This window comes from Falco punctatus, assembly GCF_963210335.1.
Source record: "Falco punctatus genome assembly, chromosome: 15".
NCBI lineage: Eukaryota > Metazoa > Chordata > Aves > Falconiformes > Falconidae > Falco > Falco punctatus.
The window spans coordinates 10010832-10031137 of NC_137595.1; the positions used below are offsets into that span (position 1 = coordinate 10010832).

Below are 20306 nucleotides of genomic sequence, written 5' to 3' on the forward strand. Positions count from 1 at the left end.
ACTGTGAAGAAACCTTGGGGTTACCATCCTGCAGTGTTACAGGAGCAGGTGAAGCAATTCTGAGCTTTGGCCAGAAAAGCAACTTGGGGCTGGCCTTTCACTTGGTAATAACGCTGGTCCCAAATTAATCCCCAGGAGAACACAAGGAGATGTTTTTGTACAACTATCACTCGCATTCGCTAAGTCACCAAGGGCTGTTGCTGCCTCTTGCTGTCCTCCCTGCTCTTCCAGCAGCTCTTCTTGATGCACTGTGCTCCTGGGGACAGCCCCCACAGGCAGTGCTGCTGCCCCTGTGCACTGCAGCCTGCCCCCTGAATCACCCCATCCATCCCTCCCTACCTCCTTCCTTCCATCTATCCATCCCTCCCTCCCACCCACCCACCTACCCACCCACCTACCAACCCATCCCTCCCTCCCTCCCTTCCTCCATCCATCCACCCATCCACCCACCTGTCCACCCATCCATCCGTCCATCTATCCATCCATTCACCCTTCCGTCCATCCGTCCGTCCACTTGTCCATCCATCCATCCATCCATCCATCCATCCATCCATCCATCCATCCATCCATCCATCCATCCATCCATCCATCCATCCATCCCCCTTTCCTCCCTCCTGCCCCTCCCCGGCCCGCGGGCACATACCACGCCCCTTTTACATAGCCCCGCCCCTACCACGCCCCGCCCCCAGGCACGCCCCCTCGCCAGTCCCCCGCCTCGCCTTGGTCCCCTGCCCCCCTAGGCGCATGCGCACAGGCCCGGCGCCCGCCATGTTGGCGCGGGCGGTGACGTGCGGTACCGGGAGGCGGGGCCAGGCGGAGGCGGGGCCAGGCGGCGGCGGGCGGGCGGGCGGGCGCGGGGAGCGGGGCCGCGCTCGGGACTTTGGGAACGCTCCGGAGCGGGGCCCGCGGCCGGCGCCGGGCGGGCAGCCGCGGCCCGCAGGTGAGAAGGGTGCGCGGGAACGCTCACCGGTTCTGCCCCGCTCGGGGTCCCGGTGGGGCCGGGGGCCCCCAGTGTCCTGCGGGGCCTGTGCGGCCGGGGGTCGCGGGCCAGCGGGCGGGGAGCGGGGCCGCCCTGTGAGAGCGGCGCGGGGCCGGGCGGCAGGGAAGGGGCTCCCCTCTGCCGGGGGAGCTGCCCTGAGGGCGGGGAGGAGGGAGCGCTGCTGTTCGCAGCGGGGGGGGCCTCCGGGTGCCCTGCTTGCACGGGGTGGGGGGGGCGGTAACCCCCCTGCAAGGGGAGGACAGCGTGTTGCAGCGGGGGAGACCCGGCTTATGAGGGGGGGAAAAAGAGGGGCTGCCCTCGCTGCAGCCGGGAGCACCGTGCGAGGGGAGAGAAGGGGTGTGCAGGGGGCAGCGGGCTGTGCCGTGCCCCGCGGGGTGTGGGCGGCTGGGGGACGGGGGTTAGCGGGGGCAGGCGCAGGGGTCGCGGCGGGCGGGGGTCCTGGCAGGAGGCGGCGGGGAACGGGGGGGAACTGGCCGGGCTGGGGGTCCCAGCTGGCTTGGGGAGTGGGCTGCTGTGCTTTGTGCTCCTCCGAAAAAGTGTCTTCAACTCTCCTTGCCCAGGAGTCGTTCCGCAGTCAGTGTAATGGTCTTCTTCCTTCCCCCGACCCTTTCTGCTCATCAGTGTTTATTGTTCCCTGGCCTTTAAATAGGCTGGTTGAGGTCTGGGTGCAGGAAGGAGGTTGGGGGATTACTTCTGAGATGCAGCCCTTAGAAATGGGGATGCAGCTGTAGGTTTTAATTAACTTGTCGGTTTCTTCTCACATAAAATTTAGGCCATGCTCTGTTTTTACTAGGTACTGTTCAGGACTTTTTGCCTTGCTATGAAAAACGTGATGCTAACTTGAGAGCCCTTGGAGTTTTGGCTCAGGTCTTCGTATAGTTCAGGAGATGCAAGGTGCACATCTCAGTTCTGTATGGCAAAGGCCTCTTTAGCCTAGATCTTCAGACTGTTAGTGAAACTGATGCTGTCATGGACCTGCTGTGAAGTCTGCATCAGAAATATCTCCCTTCCCCATTTAAATATGGCTCATGCATTTGAATAGAATGCCACAGAGGACTCTTCCTTATTCTTTCCCCAGTGAGCTACACATAGAGATAATGCTAATGAATAACCTTCAGGGCACTCTCCCCACTTCTCTGATTTCATGGTAAAGCCTGTTCTTCAATCCTGTTTAATACTAGCATACACTGCAGAGTGTTGATAGTAAAAGAAGTTTGGGTAGTAACTGGGATTAAATACTATCCTGAATGCACTTCTTGTGATCTCTTTGATTCTGTGATTATCAAAATTGTGCTTCTAAACATTTTTCCTTCACTTCTGAAGTTCAAAAAATTGTAGTGAGCTGCCAGCACAAATTAGCATGCTGTTCTGCTTCAAAGAAGCAAGACTGTTTCTCGTGAGCCTTGGCTTGACACCAGGTGTCAAAAATGAATTAAAGCGACTTTACCCCAGCCAGCTTTTTATTATTATTTTAAAGAGTTTCTTCTGCTCTTCTGTAAAAGATTTACTAAACTGAAAGTTAGCTGAGGCTATAGTTCAACTGTACGTAAACCGTAGCAGTAATAGTGGCTTGGGGACTTAGCGATTTGTGGTGTTGCTGGCACAACTTCTGGTGGTGCCAGGCATGAAGCAGAACAGCAGACTTACCCAGCCAGAAAAAAAGGGTCATGCACAGACTGCCGAATCTAGTTTGCAGCGCGGTCCCACAAATGGTAGCAGAGCGTGTCTGTGGGGAGATGATGAGCGCTGGGATCATCTCAAACAGCTTGTGAGGATTTGGCTTGCTCAAAGCAGGGCTGAGTGGGGTGAGACAGAGAAAGGGAGCGTGTTCGGCTGATAGTGCTACAGAGGCAGTGTGTGTGAGATGGATGGTGAATCCTTCATGAGGCTATAAGGGGGCTCAGAGGGGAAGTGAAATGTAGCTGCTGCAGAAAGGGCTCTTGTGCTGCTGGCACATGAACTGGCGAGAAGCACAGTGGGGTTGAGCATGCAAAGTAAAGCCTTGCTTTTTCCTCTGAATTCTAGTAACCTTAAGCATGTTGGTTTGTTTCTGTCGTTTTGCAACAGGCTGATGGAAGCGTTGGGAGTTTCTGGGTGGTGGGTGGGTGGGGGAATCAACAAACTGTCTCATGTTGAGTGTACCTCAGTATCATATTATACTTGTATGCATTTCATTGACAGTGGTGATCAAGCCCAGGATGTCTGATTCTAAAAGCATAACCTTTGCTGTTTGATTTAAAAGTTCCAGTGATGTTACTTCAAGGGCTATATGTTCTTAGTATGGTCCAGCTGTTAGAAAAGGGCAATTAGTCCACACTACAAAGAAACATGTTGGTAGAGACTCCAAATGAATTTGCAGTGTATTCTGCTGCGAGTGTTTCTGCTAGCAGTACTGTATCATCTCCACAAATACCACAAGCAAAGCTATCAAAAACGCTCTGCTTTTTCATGGTTGTTACGTTGCTGAAGTAGCAGTGATGTTTAGTACATGGCTTTTTTACTTTATTCTTTTAGTTGATATATCTGTGCTGGCAAAACTGTCTGAGACACTGCACTATGCAAAAATTGAACAGTCATGAAGCATTTGTTTTAAGAGCTAGCAGCCTCAGAGAGACTATTTGGTGTTTGGCTGTTTCACTGTATCAGTAGTACAAAACTTTTCTAATGAACTCTCAATAGCTTATGAGAGTTGACTTTGATGGCCTCGGGCTAGGTTCACAGGGACAGATGCCTTTATCACAGATCTGGCATAGTGTATATGGTGTCAGCGTGAGTGGGAGGTAAAAGCTTGAATAGATGGGGCAACAGATGTTCTGCTTTCTTTTCAAGGTTCTCTACTTTCAGCTTTTTTTAATTCTCACAGCTGTATTGCATTGTCAGAATACTGAATGGAAACATTTTTATGGTTTTCTTTTTAACTATTTGTGATGCAACAAGCTTCCTAAAATTGGGAGATTAGAGCTTTATGGATAAATTAAAAACTCTAGAGTAGAAGAAACTTTTCTTAGTTCATTTGCTATCCCTAAGCCAAGTGTCTTTGAAAAACTAGGAAGTAGTTAAGCAATGTTAGTGGTCTCTGGAAGAAAAGGCATGCTTTCAGTGGGCATGCAGGGTAATTGATAAATTGCTGGTTTCATCTGAATTATTTTCATAAAACTTTGTCTCTAAGGGTTTTACACAGTGGTAAGTGTTTCAGGGTGAAAGCGCACCTACGCTGTATAGTGTGGATAGCCTCTGTCCCGTGTCAGAAGGATCTGACAAGGGAACTAAGCTCCAAGTGCATTGAATTGCGATGTGTGACTTGGTATTGGTGACAGGAGAGTTTCAGAAGTGGATTTCTTGAAGGTATCTTTTGGATTAGGACATGATCTGTTTGAACCCAAGAGGAGCTTGCAGGCTGGGACAAAATTTTAAGTCTGACTCCTTTAATTGGCCTGTATGTAACAGTAAGAAAATTCAAAAGATTTCCCATGTTCAGTGTCCTATAATGAATTTGATGTCTTCCAATATGTATTTTGAGAAGACATTTTTACGTGAATCAGGTATGTTAAATTTTTGAAGAATGCACCAGCTTCTGATTTGCGTTGTCAATGTTTTTGCTTTGAACTTGCTGTGGGCAGTATGTAATTTTGTTTCCTTATGTGGAAAAAGTGCTTTGTTGTCAATACGAACGACACTGGTCATATGATTTCTTGGGGCTTTTGTTTTAACTTCTTTGTGATTGATGCAGCTGCTTGGTGGTGTGTTCTATGGTTGTGAAATGTGAGATTTGTTTGGCAATGCCAACATGTTCTTTGTTTTTAAAGCTATTCTGCTTGGTTTCTCTAACATGAAATATTTTAAATATGAGAAGACTTATGTACAGGTGAAAGCAGAAATGAAAATAGGTTGGGAACAGAAGTTTTGCTTTCAAAGAAGTTCTTAGAGCTTTTGCCTTGACTTGTAGTTGCTTAAATTTTGAGGGAAACTTAAAACCTTTTCCGTTGCCATGTTAAAGAGCATTAATCCTGGCAGGTGCCCTGTGCCCACTTGAACGGTCAGGTTATGTCCTGCTGTTCCTTTCCACGGGACCCTGCTCCGGAGGGGTGCCCAGATGGTGATGCACGTGGAAGGCTATTGACAGGGCCAAACTGCTGGTGTCTTTTTGTGCAGGTGTGGATGGGACCAGAAGCAGAACTGGTTGTCAGTAGTCAAAGCAGCAGGACTTTACCCACATTGTCGGACACTTTCCTTTGGCTCCCGCAGCGTACTGGCATACGTACTTGTTTGTCCTGTCTCTCGGAAGTCTCTTTATTTGCCTGAAGGTGGGAGGTATAAGCTGCTTTAGGACGGAGGTCCTGTCTAAGCTGTTCCACCTTGGCAGAAGAAAAACAGCCAGCACAAAGCATGTGGGAATGTATTGCACAGGTCTCATGGTTCAAACCAGGGATGGGATGATTTGACTGCCTGTGCTAGCTCTGAGAACTTAAAAGTAAATGTTTTAACAGATATTGTAGTACTCAGTATGTCAATACGTTAGTCCCATTATGAATGCAAATTTCCATCTTTGTGAGGAAGTGAGGGAAGAACTTTGTTCTTTTATTCTTTATGAGAAAAATAAATAGAGGGACAATTTTATCAGTCTAGCATTCAGAAATTGCAGACCAGGACAAATGAAGACAGTGATACATTGTAAATTAGCTTGATTATACCTCCATCTGGTCAAGTGCAAACTTTAGGAGGAAGGTGAAGTTCCATGTTGTGAATAAAATAAAGCTGAATTCTTGAGGTGTATAATAATGATTAAATATTAGAATCCTGTATGTTGAGGAAAGCAAGGATAAACATGTAAATTTAAACCCAGTTCCTTTTGATTGTTTTTTATGATCTCCATGCGAGTGGTCTGTTCTTACATCAAGTTGAATGTGTTCCACGTGCATTCCATTTAGCATCGTGGGAACTTTGATTCTTTTGAGTAACTGACCTTATCTGATAATGCTAAAGTGGAATATCCAGCAGTATGTTAAGATGGTGATCTGAAATATCCAGCAGATTTTTATTGTACTGGCACAAACCCCAGCTCTCTAAAGTTGAAGCTGTTACACATTGTTGTAGTATGTTTTCTACTTATTTAAATAATCCTGTAAGAAATAAATACGAAATATTTATTTTAAATTTTAAACTCCTTCATAAACCTGTTACGGATTGAAAATTAAGCAGAAGATTCACACTTGGAGGGCAAAACCTGATGCTAGAAGCTTTGGAGGCAGTTTGGTGCTGCAGGTACCTCATCTGATACGTCTCGGGTGGTCCTACCTTGTGCCCCAATCCCTGCTGCGGCTCCCTTGGCAGAGGTAATGCTTATGTGATTGCAGGGTGATTTCTTTCATGCTGCTTATCTCATGGGAAACTAACCCACTCAGTAATGTTTTTATCAGTTTGCTAACTCACCCTGTGGCTACACCTTACTATTGCTCTCACAGGTAGAAACAGGAGTGACGTGGCTGGAGGTGAGTGGAGGGAAAGCAAGACTGCTGTTCCCAGCAAATGCTGGGGATAGAGCATCACATTCAACACAGCAGGATGGGGACAGTGCTCCCACTTGAAACTAGTCATGTTTCCAGATGCCTTTAAAGAGATGTTCCTGGGACTGCTGTTCTCCAGCTAGCTTTCTGCCTGTGTAGGAGCTGAATGATCCACATCATTTCATGCTTTCCGTAAAATCTTTACATGAAAGCATGAGTTCTGCACTACAGTGAGGTAGAGGAAAGGCTTTATTTCCTGAGCTCTGGAGGAATCAAAACGCTGGCCTGCATCCTGCTCACAGATGTTATGTGGCTCTTGAAGGAAGCAGAGAGGGAGAAATGGTTTGCCCTTCTGCCTTGTCAACTTTTGGCTTCTCTGTGCCTGACGCTCAAGTAGCTTCGCTGTTATGCAACAGGCATGGTTCTGGGCAAGGTTATGGCTGCCCACGGATTTTGAATAGAACAGAGGAAGTGAGTAGCACATCCGTTATTTAAAGAAAGCTGTGAGTGGCACTAGAATCCTACAGACGTTGGCATGTATTCTGTACATGCATTTTTTTTTTTTTTTAGAAGCTGGTTACCCACCACGGTGCCAGAGTTGTAGAAGGCTTGTATTAATAGTTTACACACACGCCCCCGCCACCGCCCGCCAGCCTCCTCTCCCTGATCATCTTTCTGCTCACTGCTAGTGAGGAACTTTTTAAGTAGTAGCAGCTAGAAGTTACAAAATACATGTGGTTGTATTGCTGTCACTTATTAACAACTATATTTTATTGCCTGTTTATGCTGGAAGCTTTTAACGGGGACAGAATGTAACCAGTTCTGTTTAATATTGAATTTGTAACTTATCAGTGATGGTATATCTAGAAATCTAAGCTGGGCTCTTGTGTTTGCTGTTCTAAGCTTGTTTTTATACAGTGGAATTAAAGTATTTCCTTCAGGGTATACGCCCTATGAGATATATAAACTAGAGACCTTGCAAGCTTACACATTCAAACTGGAAATTATGAATGAAACAAGTGAGCTACAAAAGAATCAAATTGTAAATCTAGATAATTCAGCAATATTGAATCTGAATTTACTAGATTGCTCAAGTTGCCTTACATTGCTCCCCCAATGGCTATGCAAATCAGACCAGTCTTTTGCGGCTGCTGACATTTGTCACGGAAGAGTAACGGTAAATGCATAAGCATTCACAGTCTCTGTTCTTCATTTGACTTGGGTGTTATAAAATACTGGTATCTTTAATGGCAGAAGGGCTAGTGTCAGGAGTTTCATAATCTTGGTGAGACTTGGTACCGTGTTTTCTCTGAGTCTGAAAATTTTGTCCTTAATGTCCAAGTAGGGAGTTTTGTTATTTGAAGGAGAGTAGTAATGAGGTGATTATATTATCAGCTATCTTGGAGTTGGTGGAAGGTAACTCCACCAGTTATCTTAGTGATGGTGGTATCGTTAGCTATGAGAGAGCCTGGGCTGTATCTTTGCAAGTAGGCTAATTTTTTCAGGAATTGTTTAGGAGCTTACCTTAATGTAAAGTTGGATATGTGGAGAAGTTTGCTGTGATGCTCTAAATGGATCATGGTACAACTCCCCTAGCATCTCCTTTTAGCAAGAAGATGGATACCCTGGGGCTTTGTTTTCTTACCACAATTCCTTAATTTCAGGTTTTTTTCTTAATGCTCTTGCTGATCTGTATACTTGATGGCATTTAAGAGCCATAGTGATGGACCAAGACCTTGGTGTGATAGTGCTTCACATGTGCAGAATAAAAAGGCAGTTTCTGTTCCCAAATCTTACGCTACTGTAGTCTTCTACTTGTTATTTTGCTCGGGTTTGTGTTTGGTGGTGGGTGGGGTGGCTACAACAGAATAAAAAAAAATAGTTAACATTGTTGGCAACATCTTAGTAAGCATGTAGTCTAACTTTAGCCTGTGGTGGTAGCATTTTTCTCTTTCAAAACTTGCAGCCTTAAGGCAACTTAATGGATTTTTACCAGCATCTTTTGCCTTCTTTCAAGGGCAGAGGCTTGCATGCAGTGTGACCATAGGTGCTGATGTGGCTGTCCTGGCTTGTGGAGTTCTAAGTTGCGTCTTTTCTAAGAGCTAGGTGAAATTACTTCCCTAGAAAGGGCTGAGCAAATGTAAGCAAGAATTGCCCTCCTCTTAAAATTCATTCCTTGAGTCATGACAAATGTGCCAACAGGCCTAGTTTCTTTTGGGACTCTGGCAGGAGTTTCTTGTGTGGTTTTGCTGTTGGCCATCATTCCCGGCTTGTAGAAGGAGAAAATATTTCAGTAGGGGGGCTGTAAACCTTCCTTCTGGCAGCTTAGACAATTATGTGAGCTCTTCTGCAGAACGCCAACCAAAATAAGCTGGAGTAGTTTAAACAGCCTAAATAATCACACTTTGTATTGGTTGATCCTGAGTAAACAGGTTAAAAAATACTTAAAGCATCTCAGCTGGTAGCCTTCTGGCAGAGAGCAGGGACAAGCAGCTGAGGGTGCTGAGCTCTCCTGTGGCACAGCTGTATCGAGAGGAGGAGATCCAAACCCAGGGCAGAGGTTCGCAAGCTAAAAGGCTGCTCGACGGGTAGAAATGTGGCTTCTCCCCTGCAGATAACCCTGTGATTGCAGGTGGAGTAAGAGAATCCCAGTTCATCGTCCTCACAGGCAGTGAGTGTGTTTTCTGGTTAGGCTGTATTGATCTGCTGGTGTGGAGTGAAAGAAGTGGTGGTTCAATTTAAGCATTGCTGATGGGGATGCAGGGGAGGGCAGTAGTGCTGGCGGGTGCTGTGGGATGAGGTGTGGGGTTGATGTGCAGCAGTGCCCTGTCTTCCCCATGTGTGTACGGAAAAGTCACATGGTTGTAACCAGCTCCCATTACTAGTTCAGATTGTTTATTCATGAATAAAATCAATGGTAGGAGGTGGGGGTGGGCCGGAAAATGCGAATGTGCAAGAGAAGAGGTTGCATGGCAACACTTTATAGTCCTGAACATGGAATCAAGAATAAATAATGGTGGAAAAAGAAATGGGAGGAGGAAAAAATGAGTGAGTTGGAGGAAAAACTGCTATCTTTGTATTGACTTTATTGTTTCAGTGCCATCCCAGATGTGTCTAACAAGTCTGGCATTGTTGGAGATTTTCATCACTGAGAGCCTTTCATAAGGCCCTCCACTGTAACGCTTGTGTGTGTCGCTGGCGTAGCCTGACACGGCTTTGCAGAGACGCAGGTTATGCAAAATGCTCTGCTAGGGGATGGTGAGAAGCCTGGGTCTTCCTCCTGGCTTCAGAGGGCTTCTTGCCACCAGAAACTGTTTTCTAACTTCTTGTCTTTCTGGCTTTCTTCACTGAAACAACCTGTGTAAGAGGGTTCCTGGTGGATTGTGTGTGCCATTCCTGACATGTTAATATTTTAATTGTGGAACACGGGTCTTTCTGATGGCTGCCATGCATAGATGGGCGTGTGTAAAAAGCAAAATAATTTGACATGTTTCAAGGAGGAATATCAAAAGGAATAAAGCTTCATGGAATAAGATACAATAGGTTCTGTTATCTTCAGGTAACTCCTTTCTTTTGGTTAAGAAGATTGAATGTCCTGTAGTGCTTCTTGTCAGTTTCCTATGTGATTTTTATTGTTAGTATTGTTTTAACTGGATGAATAGCTTCAGGTTGGCAGGGGCTTGTAATTGAAAAATTATTATTAATTCGTTGAATTATAGAAGTGACCCTCACTGGTGTTAACTGAGTGTGAGAATACGAGTTGCCAAGTGTAATGTTTCAGTTTTTTTCTTTTCTGAGGGGAAATGCAGAGGAAGTGAAAGCTGGCAGCGCGTTTACCAGCGTTTCCTCACTTTGCTTTACGTTAGAATGAATAAAAAAAGGACTGCCATTGCAAATTACAATACTGCTAATTGCTCTTTGCCTTTTTGGGTAACTGGCTGCTTTTTTCCATGGACATGCTATCTTTTCAGCATTAGGAAACAAAAGCAGTGTCTTTTCCCAAATCCTGCTCTCCAGTTGTTCGTTCTGGCCGGTAAGATGACTTCCAAATGGCGGTGAAACCTTTCACTGTAACTTTGTGCTATTTCAACTCCATTGTGACTGGTGTTCTTTTTGCAAGCCCAGCCAGATAGCTTCCTGCTGCGGTAGCAACTGTGGGGTGAATTTATGAAAAGCACGCTTGGCTTAATATCATGATGCAGGGTGTTACTTCTGTTAGGACTTCTATACCTCCTGTGACTTGTGTGTGCTTAGTGATTTACATAAAACGCAGGGTCTACTTTGGAGATACACATAGAGACTGTCTGACTAGCTTAAAAGCAAAAATTAGCTCAAACTTTTTTTTCTTCTGCGCTATTGTTGGAATTGATTTTTATTTGAAGCTGTAGCCTTCCAGAATTGTGTATGAAATACTCTGTATACATGGAAAAGAGCAGGATGCCACATACTTGTTGTGAGTTATGTGAACTTTCCCTCCAGGCAAGAAGTGGGGCTATCCAATTTTCCACTCACAGTGGAGACAGAGCTCAAAGAGCTGCAGAAGCCAATAGTTAACTCTGTTGGAGATGCTATACCCTGCAGTTCTTTAAAATAACATCTACAGTGAATAATAGTGTGCAGACGTATGTGACAATTTTTTTTTCTTTTCCTGAACCTTGTTCTAGATGTCAAAATTAACCTGGACTACTTGGGAATGGCGAAACATAGCCCTGGGATCCTGCCATGAACAGTAAGAAAGTTGAGATGCTTTGTGTATGGAAATCATTATTTATTTTTTTTAAATGGCTAAACCCCAGTGAAACTGTTCCTGTTCAATTAACATTAACTAGGCAACACATTGTGTAGTTCAATGTGGATGTGCTCCCAGCTTTTCATGCAGTAAAAAGGCAGTACAGTAAGTCAGAGGCGTGGCTCAGTAGGGGAGCACTCTTTGGGAAACAATACTGGGGAAGTCTCTGCAACCAGTATGACACTGGAGGTGGGAAGGCTACTATGGGTGGTGCGTTATGAAATTGAGGTGGTAGCTGAAGGATGCTTTCCTGTAATGTGTAATTATATTGTGAGACTCCATTGTTATCTAGTGTATAATTATATCGAGACTCCATTGTCATGGGATATCTTGAATGCAAATTAGTTTGAAATGTGATTAGACAAATTAGTGGAAGAAAAAAGTGAGTTGTGGAGTGGTGAAGATGGCATTCTGGATGCAGTTTGTGGGAGGAAGGCCCTAAAAATGTGGCTGAGGGAAGCTGTCGTCACTGCTCCTCAATCAACTGCTGTTAGACAGGTAGCTTGGCTAAACGGGTCTTTGGTCTGACCTTTCATATCTGACTTCCATGTGGTGATTTCCTTATATTAAACTTACTGTTTAATAGATATTGGTTAAATGGTTCGTGCATCCAAGGAAGCAGGCACCTTTACAGATATCCTTGAGTGTCAATCAAAATATCAGATACTTTTGTGTTGTTGGTAGCCTGAAATGTTCTAGTTTGGATACCTAAATAAATATTTAGGTATGTACATGCTCTGTATTATTCATATAGTTTTTTCCAGGTGGTGTTGTAGGCATCCTTAAATTGATGCATTGAAAATTATTCTGATGAATTTTCCCAGTACAAAATAGATAACTTAAAGAGAGACTGTGTGGGTGAGTAGCATGCTTGTAAAGTGTAAATTTTCAGCATCTGCTGTTGATGCTATTTGTCAGCCTTTACTGGGACAGAAATTAGAAGGCTTGTGTATTGTTGGAGATCATGATTTGGATATAGTCAATTGGAAATGAACAACTCTTGGAAACTCTTGTATCTAAACTCCTCACAGCAGTTTAAATGCTTAACATGCAAGTGTTCAAATGAAAAAAAATATTTCGTTTTCTTTTGTAGAACTCTCTGATCATGTCATGTTTAATTCTGTGGGAGCAGTGTTTTACCCAGGACTTTCAAAAGCTCATTGATATACTTGAAATGTTAGGCACTGTTAGAATCTTGAAAACCTCAGAACTCTCTTTTGGTGAAAATACTGTAATTGTTAAATTGTTGTGGATCAAATTACGTAGCCTTAGGTCATTTATTAGAACAATTGATAAAGACAGAGGAAGCTGTTTAGTTCTTTGTACAAAATGGTGTAACAAGGAGATACTGTTAAGACTGCTTTCAGCTTTTTGAGAAGTTTGTTCAGCTTAGCTGGAAAAGATAAATGTATGTATTTGTAGATTATTAAGTAGCTTTGAAATCTTATGATAATGCAGCTAAAGCTTCAGTTTACTTTTTCTGATCATGGATAGACTGAGCTAACAATTTAAGCTGTGCTGCTCAGAAGTAAAACATTCATTTTCAACTGTCCTATTTAGCAAGCTTCACTGTTTGAAAGGTAAGGCAGGAAGCTTTGTTCAGCTGTTTGCTGTGACAAAACCTTGTGATTTCTTCTGGAGTTGAGAATAAATGTATGTAATGTCAGAGTGTAATCGCACATGTACAGTGTAGTTAAGAGGAATTTTAAGGAGGAAGTGATTCTTGGTACAAGTTAGGACATCTAGAATGATCTTGGGTTTTTTGTTCCCGGCCAATCAATTACCTAAAAATTCTGTGGTTTCTCCTCCGGCTCTTTTTTTGAGGTGGCTATTGGAGCCAAATAAGTTGTACTGTTGTACTGGTGCTTAAGGTTCTCGTGTTTGGGAGGTTCTTAACGTCCATTTCTAGGACAAGTGGCATTAGAAATCTAAATCTCACCTTGGTTATCAATCCTCTAGTGTTAGAACATGTCCTCCTGATACTAAGTAATAAGCTAAATTACTAACATGTGAAGTGCATCTTATTCAACTCTCATGTTGTTTGGCTTATGATAAGCCAGTGAGTTGTGTGTGCTATGTTGCGCTCTGGATAGCCTTATTGACCTAGTGTTTCCTGAATTATCACTTCAGTGATTGTGTCTTTTTTTAAGGTATGCTCGAAATAGCTGTTAAAAAAACAAAAGAAAACTAATGCTTTTAAGTGGATCTACAGCCTGGTGTTCCCTTAGTTTCCGACTTCACCTGTTAACAGCACTCCAAAATTAGTAAGCATGCTGATGGTGATTGGTGTTTGAAATCATGCTGACTAACTTGATCCAGAAGCATTTTTCCCAGGACTTTATTTGCATATGTATATATATTATTTTTTTTTTTCAAAGGATGTGGTTTAGATGAAGCCTGTGGGTGAAGGACGTGGCTGACAAAAGTAACAGCAGGTGGGAAGGCTCAGAGTTTAGTGCAAAGTGATTCCAAGGTGGCTTGTCACATGGCTACTTGAATCGTAGCTTAAGGAAATAACATGGATTGAATTTCTCAGTGAAGTAGGTGTCTCTGATACTCTGCTGTGTGATACAGGAGAGGTGTAGCAGAATTTGGGAAAGTGGGCTTTAATGATCTGAGCTTTTTTGCTTTTTTTGGGGCAGGTAATATATGCTGGCTATCCAAAAGTCACTTCTGAAGACCGGAAGATTTCAGTCTACTGGAGCGTACATTAAAATTAGGAATTTCACCTCCTGTTGTTATCACTCATTTTCAGTCGGGTGTGAACTGGCCTTTTCATTAACCCTTCCAGAGCAGCATTTAGTTGATGCCTCTAAATCTGTGGCATACACTCCCAAGAATGGAGCTCCTAACAAATGGAAGGGTCTTAACTCTGTACATTCAGGGCTTTTGAGAGAGAACTATTAAAAGCCTTCCTCCCATCCTAACCATGGAGGCAGAAGACCGCATTGCTTTTAATAGAGGAGTGGCATGGAAAATGCTTGCTTTATGGTCTGGACACAGACAAACGAGTATGGGCATCATCATTGGTAGGGACCTGCTCAGGACTGGGTGTAGGGATAGCATCAGCGGGGCATCAGCATTTTAGGCAGCTGCTACTGCCAGACCCTGTGGGTGCTGTGCATAGCTCTGAGTGATGCTTGGAGCTGCAGCTGTGGGTGAAGAGGTGGTGCAGATGTCTGAGCCAAGGGCAGGCGAGACAGAGCAGTGCTGCTGTCCAAGCAACAAAGGCAGTGTGAACCCAGGAGAGTTACTAACCTGTCAGGTCTGCATGGCTCTGGCAAGGAGCTGGTTTGTCTCACATGTGCTTTCCTGTGTTTTTGGACACTGGTCCCTGCTGCCTCCTGGTTTCCTCCCTGTGCTGGTACCTTAAAACTCGCTGCCACTGTGGTGTGTCATCTGCAGCCTCCTCCTGTGCCCCTTTGTTCCCAGGCTGGGATCATTTTGTGTAGAGCTGGTCTTGTTAGGGCTCAACCTAATGGGAAAAACGTCCATTCATTCTCTGGGGTTGGATTAAGCTATGCTGTAATTGCTGAAGCTCCTTGTTTTGAGATCATAATATAGGGGCATCCAATATGGCATTTCCTTGCTGCCTGTGGTGTCATTTAAAACTGCAGGTGTTTTACTTGGGTGCGCTTTGTAGGCAGCGTATCAATGGTTCGATCTTGGGAGAACTGTTTTTTCTTGCTATATGAGTGGAATACGATACCGAGAAGCTTGTTTGTTGTACATAAAATATTACTGAAGACTTCTAAGCTTGTGTGAACATATTGAAGCTTGGTTTGTGTTCCTAAAATAGGTTGAATAGAATTTTCATTGAACATATTTTTAAAGCACATTAACAAAGGGCATTATGTAATTGCAGTTAACAAGCGTGGTAGCATTGCTTTCGGTGGGTAAAACGCCTTCACTTAACACAATTATTAAACTTCTGTTAGGATAAGATCTGTTCTGCTACCTGGAGTTGTATTTCAACAGATAGTTGGCTTCCTTTACGACACTGAGTTTTTCAAAATGCGGTACCTTGGTTAACTGAAGCGAACTGGTACCTTCAGTTGCATCTTCTGTAGTCTTAAGGTAAGGGGGGGTTCCTTTGTGTGTGGACTTGATTTTTATTGAAAATGTTTAAGTACTTACATACTTCTAGTTTATAGGTGGAAAATAGTAATGATTCTGCTTGTTAATTATTGATTATTGGGTGATATTTGATATATGTTAGTGCTGCTCTTGGGTAATTCAACTCTGATGCCTGTTATAAAAGCTGGGAGGCTGTGCTGATGTCCAGAAACACGTACAAAGTTCATGATGAAAATTTCATACGTCAGGCTATCCTGCTTTTAAGATAAAAATGCTGTTCTAGGCATAATAATTCTCTGTATTTATGGAGAGATTTTTCTTATTTTTACTTTTATTTAGAGATTAAAGCAGCTCTTTCAAGAGTACAGTTTGGTGTCAGATTTAGTCGGCTGCTGCTGAAGGTGCCAGTGCTGTCTTCTGCTTTTTGCACAGTTGGTCATTGGGTGCCGGGGATGTGTGGGTGCTACCAGGTGAGTGGAAACACCTTGCTGGGCTGATGGGAGGCAGTGTGTTAGCTGTGCTGGGTGCTGCTGGCTGTTTTCTCTTGAATTCTGCAGCTGGTTGGTTTGTTAGGTTCAGCAGAAAGTAAGCAAGTGGTAGTTAGGTCCAACTAAGCGTAATGTGGAACTGTGTCCTTCGTTAATGTTCTCGGGCTAGAATTTAGTGTCGTGCTCCCTGTAGATCTAGTCAACAGTCTGTTTTCCAGCAGTTCTGTTTTATGGTTTTAATTTTCATTGGCTACTATTAGTTTTCACGTGCTAGAGAAAGGACTGTGTTCATGTTGTAGGTCAGGCTAAATCACAGCATCTTCTGGCTTTGTGACTTCTGAGCATCATTTTGAAAACAGCTTCCCTTCTGTGGAAATGACGTGTTTGCTGAGGTCTGTCCTCTGACCTGCTGAGCATATTCTTCATGTTCACTGTGCGCTCTTTTGTTTACCCCTGAGGATGCATGGGTTTGTTCATTTCATGGCTTCCTCAACTGCCCCACACACTTCATTGTACGCTGTTGACACGTGTCACTAATTTTCTGTTGTTTTTGAAGAGCTGACTGTAACTGATACAAGTAACCTACATAAACCGTGTGCATTGTCTATCAGCTCTGAAACGTCTAGAGCATTCTGATAGCAGATGAAATATAGGCATAAAGTAGTTTCACAGGGTGTCTGCTATGTGTGTTGTGTGCACTGGCATATGACCAACACAGGTAGTGTTTTTATTTACTTTATGGAATTGGAATTAGAAGTAGTGTAACTTCTCTGAGAAATGCTAGTCAATTTATACATGGGTCTTGACCACACCTCTTTTTTATTCTGTCTTCCCAAATTCATGCTGAGGGTCATTAAAACAAATATAATCTGTTATATAGGAAACAAATCGTTATTCATAAATATACGTACTTGCTTTTGTATATCGGAAAGAATGATGACAAAATATAACAGCAGCAACACGAGCATACACCACAAACCAAAGGGACCTGAGGAACTTGCACAGCAGTGAGAAATTTAGCCCCCAGCTCCTGGCCCAGGGAGGCAAGTTAGTGCTGGTGATCAGATTTGTCCTTTCTGTGGACACAGTGAGTAGCTGTAAAATTGTAAGCAGAGGTGTGAATTTCTCATATTTGTGTGTTGGGCATGTAGAATCAATGGTGAGGATGGAAAAGTTGATAGCGGTGCTGTTGTTGAAGTTGAAGGTTAGCTAAAACTTTTCTGACTGTGAAAAATTTTATTTTTAACGTGGAATTTGAACTATCTGAATTTCTGTGGTAGTGAGACTTGGTGTATGTTCCTCATGCACTTGATGGATTTTGTGCTTTATTGGAAGAAAATCCATCAGTTGACAGTTTTAGAACTTGTGTGCATCAGCTTGCCTGCACTATTTATTTTTATAATCTTTAGTTTTCTCCTGTGTACAGGGGGAAAAAAAACATTTCTCATTTTCTACTGCAAGTCAGCCCCACGTGGCTGCAGAGGTAGTTTTTGTCCTGTCAGCAGTGGTTTTAAAAAAAGCCCGTAACTTTAAAAAAAAAAATAAATTCAGCTTTCACCTTGTAGTATAATTGGCTCAGCTTTCTTTCACAAGCAGAGTAATGTGAGCAGAAAACAAGCTGTTCTGCTAAGACCTCATCCCAGAGATACCTTCAGGTGAGAGCAGGAAATATACAGATAGAGTGACTTCAAAAATTAAATCCCTTCTAATAGCTTTGTATTGGAAACTAGGCAACAGGGGTGAAGTTATTAGAAGTAGTACTGACTGTGTGTAAATACGTTTGCCAGTTTAATGTGTTAAACAGTCTCTGCAGGAAGGTGAAAGTGATGTTTTCAGGAGTTCAGGTCTGGTTTTGTTGGGCACAGCACAAATTTATTGTGTGCTGCTAACCCTTATTTCTTGAAAAACTTTAAAAAACTTGCAGCTAAGTTGACTTGGAGTGACCTGTTTAGGGAAATTAATGTAAAATGGAAGGATTACCTCCCCCCCCCCTTTTATTTATAGTTTAATAATCAAAAGGCCAGCTTTTCTTCCTGATCTTTAAGCAAGCTGGAGTGAGCAGTATAGTTGATCTGTACAGATAAGCAACCCTGTTAAAGACCACATCAAAGGAACATGGTTTTGACCTCACCAAGCAGGTGTATGCAAAGATGCTTGACTATATACACAAACTCATCTGTAGTATATGCTTGCTCAAGAGGAGGCCAGCTTCATCTATTTCTTAGAATTAATTTAATCCCAGCCTTAGAGTTCTGTGAAGTTGAGGGGCAACTGTCTTTTGATCCCTTCCTGCTGTTGTGTAGTGTATTTGCCTCATCAGAGAAGCCTGTGCAGTGCCCACAGGATGGTGAAACGAGTGAGACTACAGTGTCCATCCTAATTACATTAACCACACTGTGTATCATGTAGAACTTTGCAAATAACTTATTTCTGAATAAGATGGTAGGAGAGTGGTTCAGAAGTACATGGTACTCTTTGAACATGTTAGTTTTATGATAGAGGATAGATAAAACATGTTCTATTTATTCATCAGACTTAATAGAGGAAAACCTTGAAGTTTATTTGGAACAAGGGGATGTCCTAAGAAGCAGCAACTCCAGGAGTTAAGAACCATCTTATTCTACCTGCTGCTTTAGCATCAGTGCGAGGGAGTGGGCAAGTTAGGTGCTGTTAAGCAATTCTGTTTGATGTCGCCTCTGTTATGGCATGTTTAAAGTACTGCAAAGCACAGACTAAATTTATAATTCATGTTTACAAATATTGTCTACTGTTTCTTTTCCCTAAATGTCTAAATCTGCTTTACCAAAGTAAAATTTTAGAGAGGCTCCTAAGTTACCATTGCTTGTGAGCTACTCTGAAGTCAGAATTTTATGTGTAACGATACAGAGGAATTGGAGGGGAGAGGATGATTTGCAGAAGTTTGTTTTTTCTTTTGTATAAACAGACCTATTATTTCAAATCTGTTACACAGATTTAATGTTTCGTGACCATATCTAAAAATACTGTTTTACTTGTGTATGTTGAAAGTATTAATTAAGGGGTAGGAATTGCTGCTTTGGGCTGTGAGTTAATAGTAAATAGTAAAGAAATATCTAATTCATACAGCTACTATCTTTTTATCATTCACTTAGGTTTATCAATGGAAAATATACAAAAGACCAAAAATCAGAAGCGTGGTATTTTTTCAGGAGTGTTGCATAGTTTATTTCTGTAATGCTTGCTGCTAAATGATGTCAGCAAATTGAAACATTACACCTTTTCCACTGTCCCTTCAAGTGGAAGTACGAGTTCACAAATTTGAGTAGTCTGTAGTCTTTCATTTCAGTTAATGGCTGTAAGATATTCTTGAGACAAAAAAAAAAAAAAAAAAAAAAAAGAACAAGGAATATTTATTAATTATATTAGATCTTAAACATGGAACTCATTAAAATTTTGGCCTCTTCTGTACAAACTAATGTGATTACGTCTTGCACATAAATAATTTGAACTGTTTTTCTCCCTCTTAAAATAAAAGGTGGCTTTAATGAGTCACAGCATCCATTTTAGTAAATTGTTCACGGGATAGGCAGGCTCAGGAACAACTGGGTTAAACCAAGAGATTATTTGAAAAATCTAGGGCATGTGCTCTCTCTGTTCACTTGATTAGTTTTCATAATTCATCCTTGTTTCCACAGCACAGAGCAGTGTAATACGTGCAAACAAGAAGCAGTTTTCTTTCTTTTGTGCTCCTTTATCTCTGTGATTTTACTGGAAAAAGTCAGTGAAATGGGGGAAAAGTCATATTGTGTGTGAATGTTTAGAATGAATCTTGGTTGGTTTTGTGAAAATCTGTGAGATCTGAGAGGCAGATGCTATTTTGGGATGTCTGCCTGTGACTCTCCTTCAATTCTTTTCTGTTTGACTACAGGTGCATGAAGAACAGAGGAGATATTTCCGCTTATCAGAGATGATGTGGAGAGACACTTTGTGAGTAACCGATGTGTGTTTTCTGCAAAGCCCAAAATGCTAATGTGGGAATTAATTTATGTTTTTGTTCCCACTAATTTAGAATAGCTGTGCCATTTGCCTGACAGCTTCATTTGGTTCTGGAAAGCTGTGGATATAGAGCCCTTCATGGAAACCACAGACAAAGCTGATAGTTGAAGTAGAACTGGAAAAAGCAATAGAATATGTATGGTTTCATAAATGATTAACCATGATGCCTAACTTTTTTATACTGATCAGTCTACCGAAGGCTTTTAATGTTGGCTGCAGCATGTGTGCTAGGCGTCGGTAAAACCCAATGACTTTGGGTAAATGGGTTAACCTCAGTAGGGTTAACTTGGTACTTGAGCTCTTCTGTCAAGCTTACAGGTGCTACCTATTCTATGTGACAGGTTATGAATGCTTTATTGTCCTTGTCTGATTTTGATTGGAAGTCTGATATATTTGCCATAAAGAAAATAGGA

The 20306-nt window shown here is 42.7% G+C and overlaps 1 protein-coding gene across 10 annotated transcripts in view; it reads left to right on the plus strand.

Annotated features, from left to right (window-relative positions):
• The first annotated feature begins 804 nt into the window (after nt 1–804).
• Nucleotides 805–20306, plus strand: part of KLHL13 (kelch like family member 13) — an 85059-nt gene continuing 65557 nt past the window's right edge. For 2 of the 10 annotated variants that reach the window (XM_080365872.1, XM_080365877.1), the window contains exons 1-3: nt 851–940; nt 11169–11233; nt 19766–19824. In XM_080365872.1, coding sequence (XP_080221998.1) covers nt 19805–19824 — 20 coding nt within the window. In that variant the 5' untranslated portion in view covers nt 851–940; nt 11169–11233; nt 19766–19804. Of the gene's footprint in view, nt 941–9333; nt 10538–11168; nt 11257–19765; nt 19825–20306 lie in introns of those variants that run through there. The other 8 variants (XM_080365870.1, XM_080365875.1, XM_080365867.1 and 5 more) reach the window with 7 other exon arrangements.